At 45.9% G+C, this 20836-nt stretch overlaps 2 protein-coding genes across 3 annotated transcripts in view; both read right to left on the bottom strand.

Annotated features, from left to right (window-relative positions):
- MDM2 (MDM2 proto-oncogene) overlaps positions 1 to 14654 on the bottom strand; it is a 33597-nt gene extending 18943 nt beyond the window's left edge. For both annotated transcript variants that reach the window (XM_090138521.1, XM_090138530.1), the window contains exon 1: positions 13224 to 14654. In XM_090138521.1, coding sequence (XP_089994647.1) covers positions 13224 to 13312 — 89 coding nt within the window. In that variant the 5' untranslated portion in view covers positions 13313 to 14654. The remainder of the gene's footprint in view (positions 1 to 13223) is intronic.
- Positions 14655 to 14751: 97 nt separating this feature from the next.
- On the bottom strand, positions 14752 to 20099 carry SLC35E3 (solute carrier family 35 member E3). Its single transcript, XM_031589492.2, has 5 exons — positions 19649 to 20099; positions 19451 to 19561; positions 17652 to 17810; positions 17401 to 17483; positions 14752 to 16977 (listed from the first exon to the last, which is right to left on the bottom strand). The coding sequence occupies exons 1-5, from the start codon at positions 20036 to 20038 to the stop codon at positions 16791 to 16793; spliced, it is 930 nt and encodes a 309-aa protein (XP_031445352.1). The 5' UTR covers positions 20039 to 20099; the 3' UTR covers positions 14752 to 16790.
- Positions 20100 to 20836: the final 737 nt, after the last annotated feature.

Here is a 20836-nt window from a genome sequence, read left to right as displayed (position 1 = left end):
CCATTTGTCACTAATACAGCAGATGCTGTTTCACCAACATGTACAATTATTTTCTCACACCTGATAGTTCTGGACAAGTATAACTAAAGGTTTTATGAAGGGTGAGTAATAAGCCTGTATGATGGTGAGAACTGACTTCCCCACTATTTCAAGGTCCTAAAAAGAAAAGGAGATATCACTACAGTAAGACCCCCCATCTGCCACAGGTTTTCAATATCTCTGTAATTTATTTGTAATGTTACAGATAGTATCTGGAACAGCTGTAGTTAACTGAAGATACCCACTTCACATCATTGGTAGCTAACAAACTATGACATCCATATTAATATAAATTCAGGTTCTAACTACAGATGTTTCATCATGTAATGCTTGCAAGCTAAATAATTTTTTCTGAGTTGGATCCGGTTTACCTATAAGCACATTTCCCAGAGGAAAGATGGGTTGCTGTGCTGCAGAGATGCCCAACTCATAAGAACAGATGAGCCATAAAAAACTTCAGTTTCAGATTTTTATTCCTCATCCCAATTGATTCATTTTTCCAACATGTTCTGACTCTTTCCTCATATGCTACCTAGACAACACTCAGCACATGCCTGAAATGGCCTGATATTCCCATGAGATGGTCAGAGGCACAGGTGGCCAGGCTTCTTCAGTTCTGCTCTGTAACCCATTTGCTGCTGCTTGGCTATCTGCTGGGCTAACCTCCTGTGCCATCCTCCAACTGCTCCCAGGCCAAAACAAAACAAAACTCTGGAGCTTCTGCTGATGGGTCCTTTCCTAAGCCTTAGCATCTCTGTTAGTGTGCCAGAAAGCTGTCAGGCACAGCAAGGTGAAAGGACAGAGGAAAAAGGATGCTGCGATGGTGCCTGCAGCAAGGCTCACTGCAGGGCTGCCTGCCACAGCCACGACCCTGCAGGCCGCTGAGTGGGTTGATGCACAGCTGTGTAAATATCAGAGAAAGAATTATGTTGTTTTCTTTCTTGACGTTCCTGTTCTCTTGTGTAAGAAAAAGCACACATAGGAAACATGGTTTAGAGAACTCATTGTAACGCTTGCTAAGCCAAGACCTGTAGTAGTACAGAGGTCAGTCAGTACCATCAGAAACTTCGTGCTATAAATGACTTCCAAATTTTGTGCAAATGAAAAGGAGATGCAGCCTTCTGTGGGGTAATTTTGTACATCGTAATGCAAAGGGGAAATCAAGGGGAAGGCTCAGCAGCTGGGAGAACACAAATAGCACATTCAGTGCTCTTGCAGCTGTTAAGCAGGGAAGGCTATGCTGTATTTTGCTTTTAAACAGGAACTGTGCCAGATACAACCTTTTACATTTTGAAAACTGTAGCCTTACTTCAGGGGGACTGGCAAAGGCAGTGCCAAGCAGAAGGTTTTTCTGACAGCTGGTTAGAAGCTCTCACTCCCTGCAGCCAGGCACCACAGCTCTTGTGAGCACTAAAAGCAAGCAGCCCCAAAAACACCTGGAGCCAAACCAAGGCCACATCAGAAAACAGCAGGTTTTAGTTTTGCTTTTGTTTACTCGAAATACATATTCCTTCCTGCTTTTGGGAGACGCTGGTAGCGTCTGGCTGCCTGCCCAAATCTGATTCTTGTTTGGTAGCAGCTCAGTCAGCCTGAAGCAAAACTAAACAGAACAGTAATGTATGCTGTCAAAAACTGGCAAAATTATAAACCCATTATCTGGAACTTCTACTTAGCGGTGCCCAATGTCTAATGTGGAATGAAACTTTTTAATCTTCTATTTTTCTCTCACTAGTATTCAGCTCAGTCCTCTCTTTTGAAAGGAGCTTGTGGAGTGATTCTGGAGAACAGAAAAGGAGAAGCCTCAGGAAGGAGCTCTGTCTCCCAGCAGCTTTGGTGACAGCTATCACTGAGTGGAGAAACCCAATTTTTCTCCTACTCTTGTTAACCAGGGGTGAAGTACGCGGCTGGGATGTGATGAGCTCTCCCAAGCTCTTAGCTGTGAAAATTGAGCAATGCAGTGACCTCTCTCTGTGGGACTTGTTTGCTTGTAATTAGATCAGAGAAAGCTCCGTATAAACAGATTAGGACGGCACCAGTTGAGTTTAGAAGTGTTTCATTAATTCGGTGTTCCATGGTCATTTTGATGTCAGTCTGTTCTGGGAATCGCCCAGAATACGGAGCATCGTGTGAAAGATGGATGCTTTCAGGAGCTCCCGAGGAGCCCCGCAGTGCATCCACGTTCTGAAATATTTTCAGGGGGAGCCTCGTTCCAGGAAAGGCTGCAAACAAAGTGGGCAGAGCAAGCGCCGTCTGCTCGAGGTGCCGCGCACGGGCAGAAACATACAGACAGGCAGAACTATGGCTGAAGGTGAGGTCAGCCTGACAGCGCTGTTTTAGTCAGGCTGCAGTTTGGGTTGGGGGAGGCTGGGGGGGGATGATAACAAACGAATCCTAACTGCCTGGCCGTGATTCCAACTGCTCGTTGCTAACAACAGAGGCCCGCAGGGCGTTACATTACATGACACAAGCAGCTCCTTAACCCGGCCCTGCACTGTGGTCTGGCCATGGATCTCCTACCATTGTCCAAGCCCCGCTGACGTATTTGTCCACATCTCTCCTGCCTGCTCCCCTTCTTGCTTTCGAGCTGCGTATTACACAATAAATAATAGTCTTTATTTTGGAACTTAAAATTGCTGTAACTCCCTCCCTTGCAGACCCGATTGCGTTCTGCTCCACAGGTTGGCGCAGCCCTTTCGCTGTATGATTTTACATTACACAGAATGAGCTACCCATTCCTGAAGAAGCCTCTGCATTTCCCTTCTGCTAACGAGAGATGTGGCATGTGAATTACAAAGTCACCATTCTCCTGGTATCAAATTGATCTCTGCTTTTGAAAGCATTGCTTTACAAATACAGCTCTTAACATACAGCTAGAGTGCATGGAGTGAAACAATACCAGCAGTTAGCAAAGTCGTTCGAAGCACTCTACTGAAAGCCTTATCCACTCTAGGGCAGCTTCCTATTGAAATCTTGAAGGTTAATGTGAGTAATCTCACTCCAGGAGTCCCTAGCCATCACAAACAGGCTACTTTATGAATCTTTGGTGCGAATTCCAACGGCTACACTGGAAATGGGTTTATTGAGATAAGTTTGCTCTGAACTTCTTTGAGATTAGGTCTCCTCCAGACCAGGCATGGATGCATATGTATCCTGAAATAAAATGTACCCAGCTCAGTCATCCTTCTGAAGAGTCACCTTGCTTTCCTGGCTATCAAACCTGCATCTTTTTTTATCTATATTCAGGTGTATCCTGATGAAATGCCACCTCACCATCTAATTGCTACAACTACTTGTTGCAAAGCAAGAAGAGAAGTTTTTTATGTTGTCCAGTTGTCTGCCAGTGAATGAATACCCGCTTTAGCACGAACATGAAACAACCACATCTAAGTAAGGAATGCTGTCACGCCACAGAACTACAAAGGCTCTCTGTGGGCTGATGGAGCAGTACCATCACCACAGGGTGTGAGAGAAGGGGTTCTGCAGTTCTGCTAGGAAGGGGGAGCTCTTTCAGTGCTAGTTCAATCACCGTTCAGTGTCTGTAGCGGTATGGACTCTTCTGACTGATGTTTTGTTCACCTTATGAAACTAGTAAACTAAATCTGCAGACGTCCTGAAACATCCTGAATCACAGACAGAAAATCAACCTGAACTCCAGCTGAGACCCAAACCAAGAAGATGGCAAATTATGGACTGCTAATAGTGAGCTTGTGAGCTTGCACACACTGCATTGCTTTCTTTGTCAACAAGCAAACTATCATGTCCAGACAGTGGTTATTCCAGTCTTGCCCTTTTTCCTTCAAAATGGTGTCTGTTTGATTTGAAAGACTCTCTTATAGGAAAAAAGACACAGAAAAGGCAGGCTTTCTACATCTAGAGTCAGCATAAATACAAAAATGACAGGAGGGGAGAGTACAAAATAAATTCACTGATGAATCCCAGACAGTCATGGACAAACTTGCACCAAGTTTTCCCTTTGCCTAGTTGGCAAAGTAGCCTGTGATACAGTGCTTTGTGCCCCGGGCATCTTGAGCTTTACACAGGAAGCAGGGTGTATTGGAGAGGCAGTCTTCCTGAAGCACATTGCCTTTTAATCTTTAAATTTGCATACCATAATGAACATGCAGTAAAGTATTATTATTAATAATAATGATTGTTATTGTGTTTCCAGTGGTGTATTAATGTTCTGATCAAAAGAAAGATCTGAAAGGGAAGAGAATGTATATAGAACTTCTTCAACTGCCCCAACATTCATACAGCCTCGTTATCATATAGTTGCACTTTCACTTGAGTGATCCTTTCCCACATTTCTTCTGGCAAAGGTTTATATTTCTGAAGTCTCTTAGAATTTGCATCTTTCATTTTTATATTTATGGCTGATCACATGGTTTACTTACTGCATCCTACACGTACTTGGATCTTCACAAAAAACATAACTAATCATCTTGCTCTCTCTTAGCCAAAATTGTCTAAGTGCATTATCAATATGATGTCATCAGGTTAGTGGATGTTAAGGATGTGATACAAATATTTATTCATTGATGTTCTTAATGGGTCCGTTTGGGACCTCTTCCTTCCATCTGTCCTCAGGGTTTGTCCCTTGCCACTAAAACATGGAAAGTACCTATTTTGCCTTTGCCTGAATGTCATTTGTAGCAATTTCTCATTCTGCAGCTGCTCACAGCACATCTCAGAGTTCCTTTTATTCAGATGTTTGCTAAGAAAGGGCCTGGGAAGTAGGGACTGAACCTCACCTCCCAGAATTAAGGAACCATGACTGGTGAGGAAAAACAAACCAGGAAATACTTCTGTGCTGTAGCAGAACATGCAGATGTCCCTGAAGATCTACAGGTTTCTGCAAAAATTATTTCTTCTTCAACAGCAATCTAGCGCAGAATAAAACCATTTTTCTGTTGTAGATGTATGAGGCCACATGTGAGGGGATAAGCACGGTACCCAGGCCTTTCAGCTACAACTGCAGGGAAATGAGCCGGCCAAGAAAACAGCTGGGTGTTCCTGGGAGGCCTTCTGTAACCAAAGGGACTCAGTTCTGTTTTGCAGCCCGGATGATCAATCTGCTCGTGCCAACTTGGGTGACAAGGCCCTGGTATGTGACAGTCACAGACTTCTCCTGAGTCACGGGGAAAGCTCTTGTGTATGTTTTCCAACCTCAAAGCTACAGTGAGAAACTAAGAAAGCAGGATTTGGGCATTCTGGAGATCGTGATCTTTTACGTACATCTCAGAATTTCTCCACTTGCCTCCTTTGGTGTCTCTCTCCCATCACTTGCATATTCTTTGTCTCTTTGTCCCCTATATTTTGATAGTATTTTCATAGTCTGTTTGAAATATATGTCCTCTCAACCTTTAAAAAAGTAGTTTCATACCAAGAGCTTGTAAGCTGATTTACTCTTATGCAAGACTAACTCTTGCATGTCTTCATTTCTCTATAGTTACATCTGAAAATGTTTCTACAATTGAATTAACTCAGAAGTACAATGCAGGAGCGTTTATTCTTTTTTACTGTTTAAAAGTCCATATATTTGATATCCTGCCTTTATTTTATTTTTTTATTTTTTACTGTAGAGTCATCATAGCTCCTTTCTGAAAGTCACCTGGTGCTAGCTGCCAGTATGTTGCATGTTTTAGTCCAGGGAGGTCTCTGATGAGCCCAGCTGCGCTAGAGAAACTTGAACAAGATGGGTAGTTGTTGAAGGGGACTTGGTTTTGTTCCAGAATAAGTTTTTGGTTCTGACTAAATATGAAACAGGAAAATGAAGGGGAATTCCCACCCTTGCCACTCTACAAATTGAAATCTTTTTCTAAAGGACAGGATAACATCCACAATGTTTATCAGCAAGGCAAGGTTTGCAGGGAAAGAAGATATACAAATCCAGCTGGTATATGCATTTTTGAAGGGTGTCATTAAGGTTGTTTTTCAGCTGTCTCCCCTGGCTACACTAGCTGATCTAACAGACAGCGCTCTATTTACAAAGCTTGCCTCACTCAGAACATGCAGGCTTTTCAAGTTTTGTCCGGAATGGTTTGTGAGTGATTCTGCCATCTGGTGGAGAAAGGTTGTTCTTTTTTTTTTTTTCTTCATTTTAAACACGCAAAGAAAGGCTCTTGGAAATAAATGCAGAAAACTTTCACAAATCCGCTGATGCCACTGGAAAAGCAGGACACAAAATGAACTCTGACTGCAAAAGAAAAACTCACGGCGAATATCTGTTCTATGCTTTGTTTTATTCTATCAAAGACTTAATTTCTCAATTCTCTCTTGCCTTCCAGAGCAAGCATGCCCACGGACGTTTTGGTATTCTTTCACTCAGCTGGTTTCACAGAGTCTGTCTCAACACCCAGATTCGATCAGCCATCTCATTATTTTTATCTATGGTAGCTTTGATTCTGTGAACTTTTCTTGGCAGCTCCTTCTGCCTTTCTTCTGTATCTAGAGAGATATGCAGGCACTGGATTTTGACTTTTGACCCATCTTACTTATCTTAAAATCATGTCATCCAGAACAAGCCAAGGCCAGAGATGACACAGCATGGTAGAACATTTTGAGAGAAATGGACCATGGTAGTGTTACTCATGAGGGAAAAATTCCAAACCTGCCTCTGGATCTGAGAGAGATTCCTACATCATGACCGACTTGGTTGTCCGAAGATAAGCCACAGTTTCCTTGCGTAGACAAAATAAGCCTCACACAAACACATTCAGAAATGCAGTGCAATAACTTACGTGTGAGTGCTTTCTACACCAACAGACAGTATGTAGAAGATTCATGAGAATATTTGTTTTTCTCCAATTTCTGCTGAAGAAGAACTGGTAGAATACAGACCATCCTTTTTTGGCAGATACTTTGCCTTTCCTGCTCTTTAACTCTTGCAGTGCAGGAGATGCCACTATATCTAGATAGGGCAAGTAGAGCTGCAGAGAACTACTGACTTGGGCCTGTTGTCCCTGATGCCTTATTAGCCACACTATCTGCATACCAGCTCTGCTCATCATATTATTTTTCAGTTAGATCAGATCCCTGAGGTAGTCCTGAGTAGTTCCACAGCGGCTGGGCCAGGTCACAACTGGGATGGTGGCAGACAGGTGGGCAGGGAAATGGCAGGATCTGTTTCAGCTAGCTTAGGCAGTAGTACTATGCTGCCAATATGCAGACAGCTCGATTGACTTCAAAGCATACCACTGCAAAAGGGAGCTGCCCTATTCCCTTTCTCCTCTCCTCACTGCTGGCTGTTGGATTGACTCAGCTATCTCTCATAGTTAAGTGATGCACTGAAAACATGTCCTGAGCTCATTTAACACTCCACACAATGGTCTTGCCAGGAGCTGTGAATTCCCAGCCAAGTTTTTCTTGGAGCTGGCTTTGGCTCATTTGACTGCAGAGCTATCTGATTCAACAGCAGGGTGTTTACTTTTATTTGCTGCAGGTATGTCAGCTTGCTTTACCATGCAGTCAGATAGGCATGAGACATCACAGGGAACACACAGCTAGAAGCAGAGATCAGGAGATGGAAATGGGGCCCAGGAATAATCCCTTCTAAAGCCAGAGAGCCATTTAGTGGTCTTTCCCTTATCATCTCACCGCACCCTGGGTGTCCTGCCACTACCTGTGGTAAGTCACTTGGGCTGATAATTCCTGCGATGTCTCATGTGATAGAACCAAATTCCCAGAAGTTGCCCTCAAGTGCTGCATAAGGAGAAGAGTACATGCTACCCTACCCACCTTTTCCTGTGTTGCAAGGGAGCTGAAAGCTTTCTTTGCAAGGAATGTTGGGTTGATTATACCTGCAAAGATGGGAATTTGCAGACTGTTCTGTTTTATAGCTCACTTACTCTGTACTTCAAGCTAAACCTGTTCTCTTCTGTGAGAGCTGCTTTGGCAGTGCACATCCTGACATTCAGAGAGCAAGTCTCAGCTGTGTGTTTTGCATTTCACTTGCGCAGCTGCGTAAGAGAATTTTTTTACTGATAGCAAATGCATACATTTTACTGCAGCTACTTAATAAGAGCGAGAAGGGAGGATCTCTCATCACACAGCTAATCTTTGCATCACCTTCAAAGCTTTCTCCCCACACAGTTCCAAAATTATGATCTTGATATTTCTTTGCCTAGTAGCAGGCAAGATTTGCTGTTGTTAATGTAGCTTTGATCAAGCAGCTCGAGCAAGTAAAGCTGTTCCAGTTCCAGACACCACTTCCCTCTGCTGATTCCTTTCTTAGCAAAGCTTACCACCCCCACAGCACACTACAGGGCGGGATCACTGCCCACATCCCAGCGGGCTCAGATCAGTCTGGCATGCTAAGCTCTTGCTCAAGTGGCTGCATCCAGATGAAACTATGGCACTGGCACACATTCCTCTGTGCTGACATAGATGGGAAAGGACAATGGTCTCTAGGAGAGGAGAAGCCACAAGCAGCTGGGGAGCAGTAGTTACACATCGCTGTCCACTTGGTCCATGCAGCCATATAACTATTTTAAAGAAGACCAAAACTATAGCTCCAATAAAACTAAGAAAACTTTATGGTGTTCTCTATACTATACATGGATATCGGCCCTCCATTTTTGCTAGATCTTCTTTTCAGTTTTCAACACAAGTGGAGCCTCTCAGAGCCCACTATCTATTTGCTTCCTCCCCTGCTACAACCCAATCATAGCAAACCACTTTTGCAGGCGTCTGTCCCAAAGTTTATTTCATTTGTTCATAGCCACAAGATGTTAAATTCCGCTAGTAAGTAAGGATATCATATCCTAAAGTAATGTATTTAAGTATCTTTGTATATATTGACTTGACTGTATTTTTAAAAGGAAACCTCCAAGTGCAAGGGACTGCTTATCTTGCTTTTACAGGGTTCTGAAAACACTGAGAATACTTAACTATAAGAGATTTCAGCCCCAGCTTGCCCAGGGACAAGTAACAGTGATTAGAAAATTAACCAGCCTTTGACAATAATATCTCAGTGACTTCCAGCTTGTGTGACACACTGTGAACTATTATAGGCTATCACATGAGTAAAGCTGTCTTCAGGGAAGGAGAAGCAGCTGATGTAGCACAGACTTGTTCTGCTAAAAGGAGCAGGCTGAAAACCAGGACCAGCATGAAAATGTCTCATGCAAGGTTGAGGTCTGAACAACAACGAAATACAACTGGTTCTGTAATCTCACACCTAGTTCTGGAGCACCAAAGCACTGCAGATGCTGAGCAATGCGTGCTCCATCTCTCCATCACTCTCCCCACTATGCATCTGCTGTGCCATCAGCTGGACCTCCTGTTGCTGCAGGTTAGAGCATGGCCCAGCATTTGGTTAGGGGATAACAATGACCTGTCCACCCCTAATAAAGGCAAACTATCCACGTATCAGAATAGCCTTTGGGGGGAACTTTTGCTTGGATTCTGTTTGGAAACAAGTCTCCTACATCTCTCCCTACTTTTATATTTATAACATGCAAACCAAAGTCTTATGCAAAGTGAAGTGGGGCTCCAGAAAACGACACCAGCAGAAAAGCATGGGTATATTGTTTATCCTAATCAGAAGGGTCATCTTGCATTTAGAAAAGTGGGAAGACGTTTTCAGAAACGTCATTGCCTAAAGCACGTGTGACCTCTGTTGTTGGTTTCTCCTTCCAGCTGGATTAACAAACAGAGCCAGCCTGGCCTTAGCCTAACCATCACAACAAATATATTTAACAGGCAAACCAGGCTGGATCCCAGAAGACCCTAACAATCCATTTGTGCTCCTTGGATAGCAGCATTTTATCTTATGAAAGCTGATATTATAAAGCCCAGTGGGCTTCTTCCATTCAGCTAGGGGATAGAAACATACACATCTGTAAATAAACTACAACATCTTAATAAAAGCTTTTCCTATGCAACTGCAGTGTACTGTAAAACAAAACCTATCCAGTCACTGCATTTAGCTACCCAACAACAGTGCTCTTCCCCCCAGAGAGTAAGAAAGTGAAAAAGAAAAAAATATTACAGAGTAAGGAAGCAGCACAAGGACTCTGCCTCACTGTTAAACAGCATACCTCATTGATTTGGAGACCAAAAAAATGTCAAACTTGTCAACTATGCAGCTTCACTTCTGGAAAGGCTGAGCACATACCATTCTCTATTAAGTACAACAGAAAGGGGAGAAGTTGATCCCTACAGATCCAGCCCTGTTATTCAAAATCCTAATGGTGGAGTTAGGTACCTAAACTTAGACTCTATACTCATAAACTTGCCAACATGCCATTATATACAGTGTATCTATTAATCCAGTCTTGTTTTCTTCTCGTTATTATTATTTTTTTAAACACACAGTCACTTCTGTTCTGGGCATCCCAGGGCTGTGATAGCTCCATGTGCTCCACCCAACCAGCAGGCAACTCCTTTAAACAAATTTGTCTCTCAACCTCAGCTTATAAAGAAGTAAAAATACAACTGTTTTCTGTGCCAAGGTCATTAAAAAATACGTTCTCACACTGAACTTCAACCAGAGATCTCCTCCCTGCACTTCCTGGATGTGACACAGCCATCTAGAGGTCTAAAAATAATCCTGGCCATTCCGACACACTGCCAGCCTGCATGTGTATCCTGTATTTATGTGAGCTATGAATACAATTTCTGTCTCAATTGCCAAATTCCCTAGAAAATGGCATAGCTACTTCATACAAAAGAGCAGACTGCAACAGGAAAGGGAGTTTTCTTATGCACCACCTAAAAGGAAATGGCAAAGACTGCATTTTGAAAAGATGGGTAATTGCCTTTCAACACTACCAATGAGAAGGGAATGCATTTCGACTTTTGTTAGTTTCAGTTGTACCACATTGCAGCAATGACTCTGGGGTGGATCCCCTACAGCAGAGCTGACTGGATGCTAAGTACATTTTATTCCCCAGAAAAGATCCTTCAGCCATCAGAGGAAGATACCAGCAAGACCAAGTCAGCCAGATGAAGGTAGAAACAGAAACTCTGCAAGACAATCACAGAATCACAGAATGGTAGGGGTTGGAAGGGACCTTCAGAGATCATCGAGTCCAACCCCTCTGCCAAAGCAGGTTCCCTGCACCAGGTCGCACAAGTAGGTGCCCAGTCAGGTCTTGAATATCTGCACTCCACAACCTCCCTGGGCAGCCTGTTCCAGTGCTCCGTCACCTCACCGTAAAGAAGTTCTTGCGCACATTTGTGCGGAACTTCCTATGCTGCAGTTTCTGGCCATTTCCCCTTGTCCTGTCTCCACACACTGCTGAGAAGAGCCTGGCCTCTCCACTCTGCCCCCCAGACCTTAGATATTTATAGACCTGGATCAGGTCCCCTCTCAGTCTTCTTTTCTCAAGACTAAACAGACCCAATTCACTCTGCCTTTCCTCATAGGGGAGATGCTCCAGGCCCTTCACCATCTTTGTGGCCCTCCGCTGGACTCTTTCCAAGAGATCCCTGTCTTTTTTGTACTGGGGAGCCCAGAACTGGACACAGTATTCCAGATGAGGCCTTACCAGGGCAGAGTAGAGGGGGAGGATCACCTCCCTCGACCTGCTGGCCACGCTCTTTTTAATGCACCCCAGAATGCTATTGGCCCTCTTGGCCACAAGGGCACACTGCTGGCTCATGGCCAACCTGTCATCCACCAGGACACCCAGGTCCCTCTCCGCAGAGCTCCTCTCCAGCAGGTCATCCCCCAACCTGTGCATGCGATTATTCCTCCCTAGATGCAAGACTCTACACTTGCTTTTGTTAAACCTCATCTGGTTTCTTACTGCCCAGCTCTCCAGCCTGTCCAGGTTTTGCTGAATGGCAGCACAGCCTTCAGGTGTGTCAGCCAATCCTCCCAACTTCGTATCATCAGCAAACTTGCTGAGGGTGGCCACTATCCCCTCATCAAGGTCATTGATGAAGGTGTTGAACAAGACTGAACCCAGCACCGACCCCAGGGGAACACCGCTGGTTACAGGCCTCCAACCAGACTCTGCACCGCCAACGATGACCCTCTGTGCTCTGCCAGTCAGCCAGTTCTCAACCCACCTCACTGTCCACTCATCTATCCCACACTTCCTCAGCTTTGTTATAAGGATGTAGTGGGAGACAGTATCAAATGCCTTGCTGAAATCAAGGTAGACTGCATCCACTGCTCTCCCCCCATCCACCATCGTAGAAGGCTACCAGGTTGGTCAAGCATGGTCAGACAAGCTAATAGGGAAACAAGATGTTTTCGTTGGACCAGCAAATGTGGCTGAAAACACAGAGGGCAGCTCTCAGGCACACAAACCGTCTTTTGTACTCACAGCACCACCGAGCGAGCAGGAGGTGGAACAATAGCTCCCTTCTCAGGAACATTAACCACGGCTGCAGGAGGAGTCTGGCAAAGATTTGATACTGACTGAATCCAGCTATTTATTTCTTTTTGCGCTGCATTCATGTGTTCAATTATTATTAACAGTTAGTTTAAGCTCAGTATGTCAACTACTACAGCACAGCAAGAATTCATACAACTCAATTTTTGCAATACCTGTTGGGAGGTAAACCAACAGCTCTCCCTTATGCTTAGCATGGATCTGTCTGGTGTAATGGCTCTATGTATTACAGTAGGATTTCTCATTACCCAAGATTGTATTGGCTCCTGTTGATGGTTTTTTACTTCATGTTCTTTACCTTCTCTATCCTTTTAGCAACTGAGCAGTCAAATGGAAGGCTGAGATTGCTATCAGAGTACCAGCAGGAGGAGAACCTATATGCAATAGAAATGCGGTGCTTCTTTGTATCTACATGACAATACTGTAGGGGCTAACAGAACTGCACTGTCCCAGCTAGAGTGAGGTTTTGCAAAACAAAGGGTATCTTCACTACTTATCCACTCTAACTTTACTTTACTCCCCCTTCCTCTTTTGTTTTTAATTAAACAAGGAAGTCGGGTTATGAATGGCTACAAAAAAAAAAAAAACATTGAGAGGCAAAAAAAACCCTCAAACCAACCTAAGCTAACGCCCCAGGTCTGTAAACCAAAATACACTTCTTTTAAAATCCAGATGAAATAACCGACTGCACAATGGGGAGCAGAACAGACATCCTGGGAGAAAAATCTTAAAAAAAAAAGGTAAATTGAGGGACAATCAGGCTTGTTCTCTGAATTCCTTTGAACTGCAAGTCCCACGTTTGTTGTCAAATCCCAAGAAGATACAAAGCTCTCTCACCTATCAGAGCGAGCCTGCTTTTTCCCTTCTTGAGTATGCTGCTGAATTGCAGGATGTTTATAAATCACTGCTAAATTTAAGGACAGCATGCCAGTCTTTGGAAGCACGGTACTGCTCAGGTGCAGCTCTTCTCAGCAGCTCAACCCTGTAAATGCAAACAGCCTATTAACAGAGCCAACATTTCCTTCTGATAGAATTTGCAGATAATGCAAACTAGACATTGGTTAGATATTACCTGTACTCCAAAATGCTATAACAGTCTTCTGAACCTCCTGTTACATAGGCCTACTACTTTCAGATAAAGTTTACTAATATGGGCAGCCCAAACAAAGCTTTCAGGCTGGTTTAGCTGTCGCTGGGCATTCATTTCATGGAATGAGACAGAGAGAGGATGCATTCCTGCTGAATTGAAGCTCTGTCTGAAGGTGGATTTCCTGGAGAACAAACGACTCTTTGATAGGTTTAGCAGCAGCACACCACCCTCCTTCAACCTCATGCCTGAAAGAGAAGCTGCTCACCCAGCAACAGGAAAACTCCTCTGGCACAGTGCCTCCCAGAGCCTGCAGGAACACACACAAAACCAGATGCAAAATCTGTAAGAAAAGTGCTGAGTTATCAAAGCTAGTGCTAACACCAAGCTTTGTACTGAGAATCTGTCCATTGGGGAAGGCACATTTCCTATTGCTTTGGGGAAAATGAGAAAACTTGGCATCTGCATTTGCAGTATTTGCGGGGACAGCATTATTGAGCAAAGATAAAACACGACTCACTGGTGGGGTAAACTAATTGGGATCATCTGCATCTGCTCTCATTTTTAAATGTCACCCTCATATCTAAGCTAGTTTTTCCCCTAGAAAGTAAATACCATGATTTGTACAGTATGGCTTCAAATGTGAAGGCACGCATAGGGTGACACTACAGATTGTGAATGATGCCAAACTCTGGTTTCTCTTTGATGAAAGCCAATACTGAATTAAATATATATAACGAGCGGGAAAACAAAGCAGTAAAAACCAGAGCAAGCATCTCTCCCCCTAGATAAGTACCAGTGATTTTTCTGCACCATTCTTCACCAGCACCATCCAGAGAGCATAGGGCCATCTCTGCAGTGGGACGAGGATGAAGCCTGAGCAGTCAGGAAAAAACACACAGTACCTCTGCAGAGAGAAGCTCTGCACTAGGGATCTTGGTGCAGGACAGAAAGGAAGAGAGACATGCAGGGACTGGGGCATTCAGAAAGGATTTTGGGGCGGATATTGAGAAGGGAGTGAATAGAAGCACACAGGCAGCCTGAATGTGTGCAAGCACGTGCATACATATGTGTGTGGTCCATGATCTTGCACAGGGAGGGGAAGCACGCAGCCTTTCTCATGTGCCATGAGCTCAGTCCCAAAACATGCAAATTCCCCTTAAGTTATTCAGACAGAAACCCAAGCAATACTATTTTGTTTTACACACACCTATACTCTGAAAGCACAAACAGGAGATGAGAAAGATGAGGACAGTTCTCCTCCTCAATATGCAGGGATTGGTCAAGCGTTAAAAATTTATTTCCACCTTACACATGGCATCCAAAGAAACAATACATATAAAGAGATCACTTACCCAGCAATTACACAAGCTTCCCACAGTTAACATTTTGAATCATATGGCAAAAGTAGTTCAAGATACTTTATTAGCTAGGGACAATAGGTACATCTCAAGGGAGAGTTCCTGAACATACAGAAACAATCACGTCACGCAGGTGACCGACATGACTGATATGTCCCAGAATCAGTCAGTATTTGTAAAGTTCCGTTTTACACGATACTACTTGCTTTCTCCTGTGGATCTGCTCCTCTCCCTACAGAGTCTTTTGTCTTTGTTCTGTTCATTTTACCACTTTGTGTGTACATCAGTCCCATCTCACACGCTGCTGTCATACAGACTTCTAATTCAGTCGCCGTTCCCAAACCATTGGAATCTTTATGGCCTGTCTACATTTTAGAAGAGTTTGTGCACAGCACAAATTAATGCAAATGGTTTTCTCAGAGCACTTACTGAAAGATGTGCATCCAGAGACTGTCCTGTCTGAACACATCTCTCAGCAGTCTAGGCTCCATTTTTAAACTAATTATAGAATTACAAAAAGGTATACAAAAATTTATCCTTGGACCAGAACAATGTCTAAGAAACGATAGAGATGTAAAGTTATTCAGGTATTTCTAACTCTGAAATGTTATGTGTTGCAGTGCAAATGCAGGTTACACAGAATAATATTTCTTTCTAAAATGGAGAACTGTGTAACAGAGTAAGTAATTTTTATGCTTCAGAAGATGTACGTTGTTTCTTACACAAAGACTTAGCTCTTAGGAACTACATATTTCTGTCCAGGGTTGTAAACTTTCATACCTGTTTGCGTTCATGTAATTCCCCTCTTTAAATCTGCTAGAGGTAGATGAAGATGAAACAAACCCCAAAATGTAAGAAGATACTGCAAATCAATTCTAACCTTGCAAATCTAGAGAACATATGCTTTCACCAGATTTACTGAGCGCATTTATTTTTTACGTCGTATTTAAAATAGAACAGTACTCAACTTCTTCTTCCCATGCTGTCATATCAGCGCTTGGTACTGGCACAAAGTCATTTGCAAAGCGTTCCTGAATTAGCACAGAGCCACCAATCCCAAATCACACCCTCCAGCCGCATCAGTGCGCTTCAGGGCCCGCATCTTGCCGCGCTCAGCGACCCTTCGCGATGTTCCTCCACGGCTATTCTGAGCACGGCTGCCCACCTGCATGTGCTGCAAAGCATTTGGCAACCAGCACGAAATCAGAGATTTTAGCAGGCTCGCCATCTCACGTCAAGCCTTGTTTTGGCAAAGAGAAAGTCATGAAGCGGTAGCAGGTTTTCTGAAAACACTAATGAATGAGTCGACGCCCTGACAGGTTAGAAGAAAAACCAAAGATAGCTGTTTAGATCTCTTTTCATGTTTATCTACAGCTTGGCCTGGGGCTTCAAGTTTTCCAGTGTCTCCCCTCATTTGTCAACGCATTCAAGTCAAGCATACAAGAAATAGGAATGAGCTCGGAGCCCTCATTACAACAACAAAACATGGGAGATTTCCCCTCTGTCACCTACCAGACAAAAGGGAGGAAGCATCGCTAGGAACTGGAACATCTGCATTACAGTGCCTCCAAGTTTCTTCAGATCACAGTACAGGCATGATTGCAAATGTGACATTACTTCTCTGTCTCATAACAGCAGCCACCACCATCTCATTTGGTATGCAAAAAATATAATGACTGCAGTAACATTTCCACAGCAATTTGAAGCGTGCCAAGTTCTTTGTTAAGTTACCACTTAAATGTAATGAAAATGATCGGACAGAGCGAGATAGGAGAACCCTGACATTTCACATCATTCAGTTTGTTTGCTTTAGTTACAGAATAACCATCCTGGCAGTTAAATTAAAGCCACCGTTCTAAATGAATGAGGCGATTCTGTGCATTCTAGAATCAATGCAGATTTAAATAGTCGTTGTCCCTCACAACATAACATTACTAAGCCCCAGAAAGCCCTGCTTTATGGACGCTGAACCAATTTACTCTTACTGCTTTCCTGCTCGCTAAGCTTGAAGTGCGTGTAGGCTAAGATGCCAAACAACGTGCACAGAATGCCAAGGCCTTGGTTAACTGACAGGGGGTCCTTAAACAAGAGGCACCCTCCCAGCAGGGTGATGCAGAACTTGAAGTGTCCGAACATGTTGTATCTAAGCACCTGTTAAGGATTACACAAAATCACACTGGCATTTGCAGTTAACAGAGAACATTTAGGAATTCGGTTACTTGTGCCCAAGGCACACAAAGGTGTATCACATTCAACTCATGTAGGATCACCACCCCTGGAGGTGTTAAAGAGACATTTAGAGGTGGCACTTCAGGCCATGGTTTAGTGGGAACGGTAGTGATGGGTTGATGGTTGGACTTGATGATCTTGAGGTCTTTTCCGACCGTAACAATCCTACAATTCTATGAAATAAGCTAAAAAAAAGAATGTGCTTTCCCAGCTTCATCATATAAGAGAAAGCAGGCAGGTCACAAACCAGTTTTCCCACAGTAAATCAATCCAAATGAATGCTAGCATAATTGATATGGAAACAGGAAAGGCAACTACTGTTAGTTACAAAGGATACGTGACAGGTGATGTATTCCCAATGATCCAGTAAATGGACAAGTTTACCATAAAGGCTATCACACCAGACAGCAGTACCATTATCTGTGGATTAACGCACACAGTCAGCAACCTCACATATTTCTGACCACCTGTAGATACATTCCATGTTCCTTTACTTTCAGATACAACATATCAGGCAAGAAAAACATATCAAGAACAAAAATAAAACAATTTCGTGTCAGTACAGACAAAAGTGGATGAAAGCCTTACCACAGCAGAAAGCGTCCAGGGCCCAAATATGCCCCCTTCTCCAAAGACTGGTTCAAAGAAGGGAATGATGAACAGCAGCATGGCCGAAGACATCGGTGCCTGATAGTACAGCAACTGCATGGAGTTTACCTGCAATTCATGCTGCTTTGCTCCAACCCACTAAGACCAAAAGAGAAAGCTGTTAAACATCAGGAAAAAAACCCATGATTTGAGCAGAAGCAAACTACCTGCTAGCACAGAGGGTGTCTCATCTCACACAGACAACAACAGATAAACAGACCGTTGAGTGCTACCACCCACCTTTGCCAAACCAGATACTTGTCTTTTGTGACTACAAACACATGGAGCACAGCCACACAAGAAGAAAATGTCTTCTGAGTCTACCTAGCCCTGAAGACACTCAGACAAGCTCAAGCTGGATGGGGCTCTGAGCAACCTAGTCTAGTTGTAGTTGTCCCTGTTCATTACAGGGGAATTGGACTAGATAACCTTTAAGGGTCCTTACCAACTTGAATGATTCTGTGATTCTATGAAAGGGAACACACTGAGACCCCTCTCTGCCAAATGCCTGGCACCTCAACCTTCCTTTCCCTCCTGACAGTAAGAGTTACACTTGAGGATAATGAAAAAGGAGCAGAGCTGGGAAGAAAACACCAGCTCCCTTTTACACATGGCAAATTCAAGATACTGCCTATGAAAGAGGCACCTTGGTCAGAGCAGAGTTGCAGTACTGCAAGGGCTGCCTCCTACGCTACACTCTGGATATATAAACATGCTTGCATGTATATTGCCTTCTAAACTGCTGCCTCTTTGAATGCAGCACAACTTATGCTCATTTCCAAAGAAATACATTTACTTCCACAGACAAAAATGGTCTGTTTATTGCCAGAAATATTTCCAAAGCTATATTAAAATATTTGACTACCAAATGTGGTGACCCTTCCTCCTTTCACATCTCATTCGTTGGCAACAGGAATTCCAATATGCTACCATCACTTCCCCAGCACACAGCCACCTGAAGCCACTCTGCAGCATCTCTCTCTCCCCCAAGAAGGACAAACCACCACTATTTGTCATCTCGCATTCCAGAGCACTCTGTGCCTACTGCAATCAAAGGGGCTCAAGTTGAGACAACGTCTCAACATTAGCAGGACAGGGGCTGCTTTTAGAGCTGTGGCAGACGATATGTTGAAAGACAGCAGCAGAAAGGGCTGAGCCACTCTGTGTTCTTCCACAGCAACTGAGTAGAAGGTTACACTCGGCATTATCACAGAATATCCCGAATCTGAAGGGTCCTGTAAGCTGTCCAGCTCCTCATGGGAACACCCAAAATCAAAACTCCAGTACTCGGGGCCGTGCCCACTGCCTTACGGTGAAGAACCCCAAGCCCAGCTGCCCTCCCCTGGCACAGCTCCATGCCGTTCCCTCGGGCCCTGTCGCTGTCACACAGAGCAGAGCTCAGCGCTGCCCCTCCGCTCCCTGTGAGGAGCTGCAGCCGCCATCAGGCCTCCCCTCAGCTCTCTGCTCCGCGCTGAGCGCACACAGGGCCCTCAGCCTCGTCCTCCCGACCCTTCTCTATCTCCGCAGCCCCAGCGCAGCCTCTGCGGGAACCACGGAAGGATGCCGACGGAGCGTCAGGACGCTCCGCAGGAAGGCCGGCAGAGCGATGCCACCGCCGGCAGCGGGAGCCGAGCGACACCGCCGCCCCGCGCGGCACCGCCCGCCCCGCTCCGCTCCGAGGGGCGCGGCCGCTCCCGCAGCGCAGCCCGCCCGCGGCCCCCGGCCCCGCCGATACCGACCACTTGGTAGAGAGAGGTGACCAGGACGCCCAGCGTGGCGAACACCGTGCCGAGGGCGCTGAACTTCACGTCGTAGTAGGAGTTGAGGAAGACGCCGAGCGTGATGGGCACCTGCGGGACGGAAGGCGTTGTGGGACGGAGAGGCACTGGCTCGGCGCGGCCGCGGCCCCGCGCGTCCCCCTCCCCCCCCGCCCTCACCAGGGTGAGCTTGATGCGGAGCGGGAAGCTCTTGCCGTAGGCCAGGCTCTGGATGAGCACGATGACCGGCGTGGTCATGGCCTTGGCCAGCTGGTAGGTGCCGATGGTGTTGCTCTGCAGCGAGAGGTTGGTGAAGACGACGAAGCCGCAGAAGCTGAGCGCCAGCGGCAGCACCTGGGCGGCCCGCAGGCTCTTGGGGGCGAAGGCGCCGAGCGCCTGGCAGAGGTAGAGGCCGAGCCAGGTGATGGCGAAGTGCACCAGCGTCAGGCTGAGGTTGGGGAAGCCCAGCCGCACGTACAGCCACTTGTTCAGGAAGACGATGCAGATGGAGGCGGCCAGGTTCACCAGCAGCCCCGCCGCCAGCCGCCCCTGCGCCGGCACCCAGCCCATGCCGCCGGCACCGCGCCGCGACCGCACGGCACGGGACGCCGCGCCCCGCGGGGCGGCAGCCCCTCACGGCCCCGAGCGGCTGCGGCGCGCAGCGGCCGGACCGCCGGCAGCCCCGCCCCGCGACACGTGGCCACGCGCCTTCCGGCGGGAGCGGCGGGGCCGAGCGCCGGGCGGCCGAGGGCAGGGCTGGCAGCGCTGGCAGCGCGGCTCCGCCCGTCCGGGCCGCGGGACGAAGGGCGGCTGGGCTCCTCCCGGCAGCGGGCTCCGATCGCGGGCGCGCCGCCCCGAGCAGGCGGTGCGGTCGTCGGCGGGCACGGATGACGGGCGTGGGCCTTCGTCAGGCGGCGGCGAGTGCCGAATTAGCGGAGCTGCTGCCGCTGTCACGCCCTCTGCGTTAGAGCTGCGCCCTCTGCCCTCTCCCTTTGGGGGAAAAGCTAGGCGCATGTACGCATGTAAACGTGCGAGGAGGTTTTTAAACGAAACGCAGAACCTCGCGCTCGCTTCCGGACACGAACGCTTTTTCCCCAGGTCAGGATTACCTCAACCTTTGAGCGACTAAACTGAGCCCTTCAGCAGCGCTGTCTCCTCTGTAGGGCTGCTGGGAGCCCGTGACTTCGCTCTTTGTTGGATGTTCCCCTCCCCTGCTTTCCACACGCTGCCTCACTTTCCTTTTTCACTGCACTCCTGCACTTTCTTGTACTGCTGAATAACGCTTCTCATCGACAGGCAGCGCCTCAGCACGTACAGGAACGAAGTCCACACAAGACCTTTCTACGTGTATTGGCAGTTTAGATGTGA

This window comes from Phasianus colchicus, chromosome 1, assembly GCF_987193195.1.
Source record: "Phasianus colchicus chromosome 1, bPhaCol1.hap1.1, whole genome shotgun sequence".
Classification (NCBI taxonomy): domain Eukaryota; kingdom Metazoa; phylum Chordata; class Aves; order Galliformes; family Phasianidae; genus Phasianus; species Phasianus colchicus.
The sequence above is the reverse complement of the archived record's forward strand: the minus strand, read 5'-3'. Positions and strand labels throughout refer to the sequence as shown.

Bases quoted from the DNA above. Each gene is read 5' to 3' on its own strand.
- SLC35E3 (XM_031589492.2), bottom strand. From the start codon at position 20,038: ATGGGCTGGGTGCCGGCGCAGGGGCGGCTGGCGGCGGGGCTGCTGGTG. The intron at 17,811-19,450 runs GTCGGTATCGGC...TTTTGGTCTTAG, and splicing joins TCACCTCTCTCTACCAAGTG to TGGGTTGGAGCAAAGCAGCA. The intron at 16,978-17,400 runs GTATCCTTTGTA...ACAGGTGCTTAG, and splicing joins GGGAATACATCACCTGTCAC to ATACAACATGTTCGGACACT.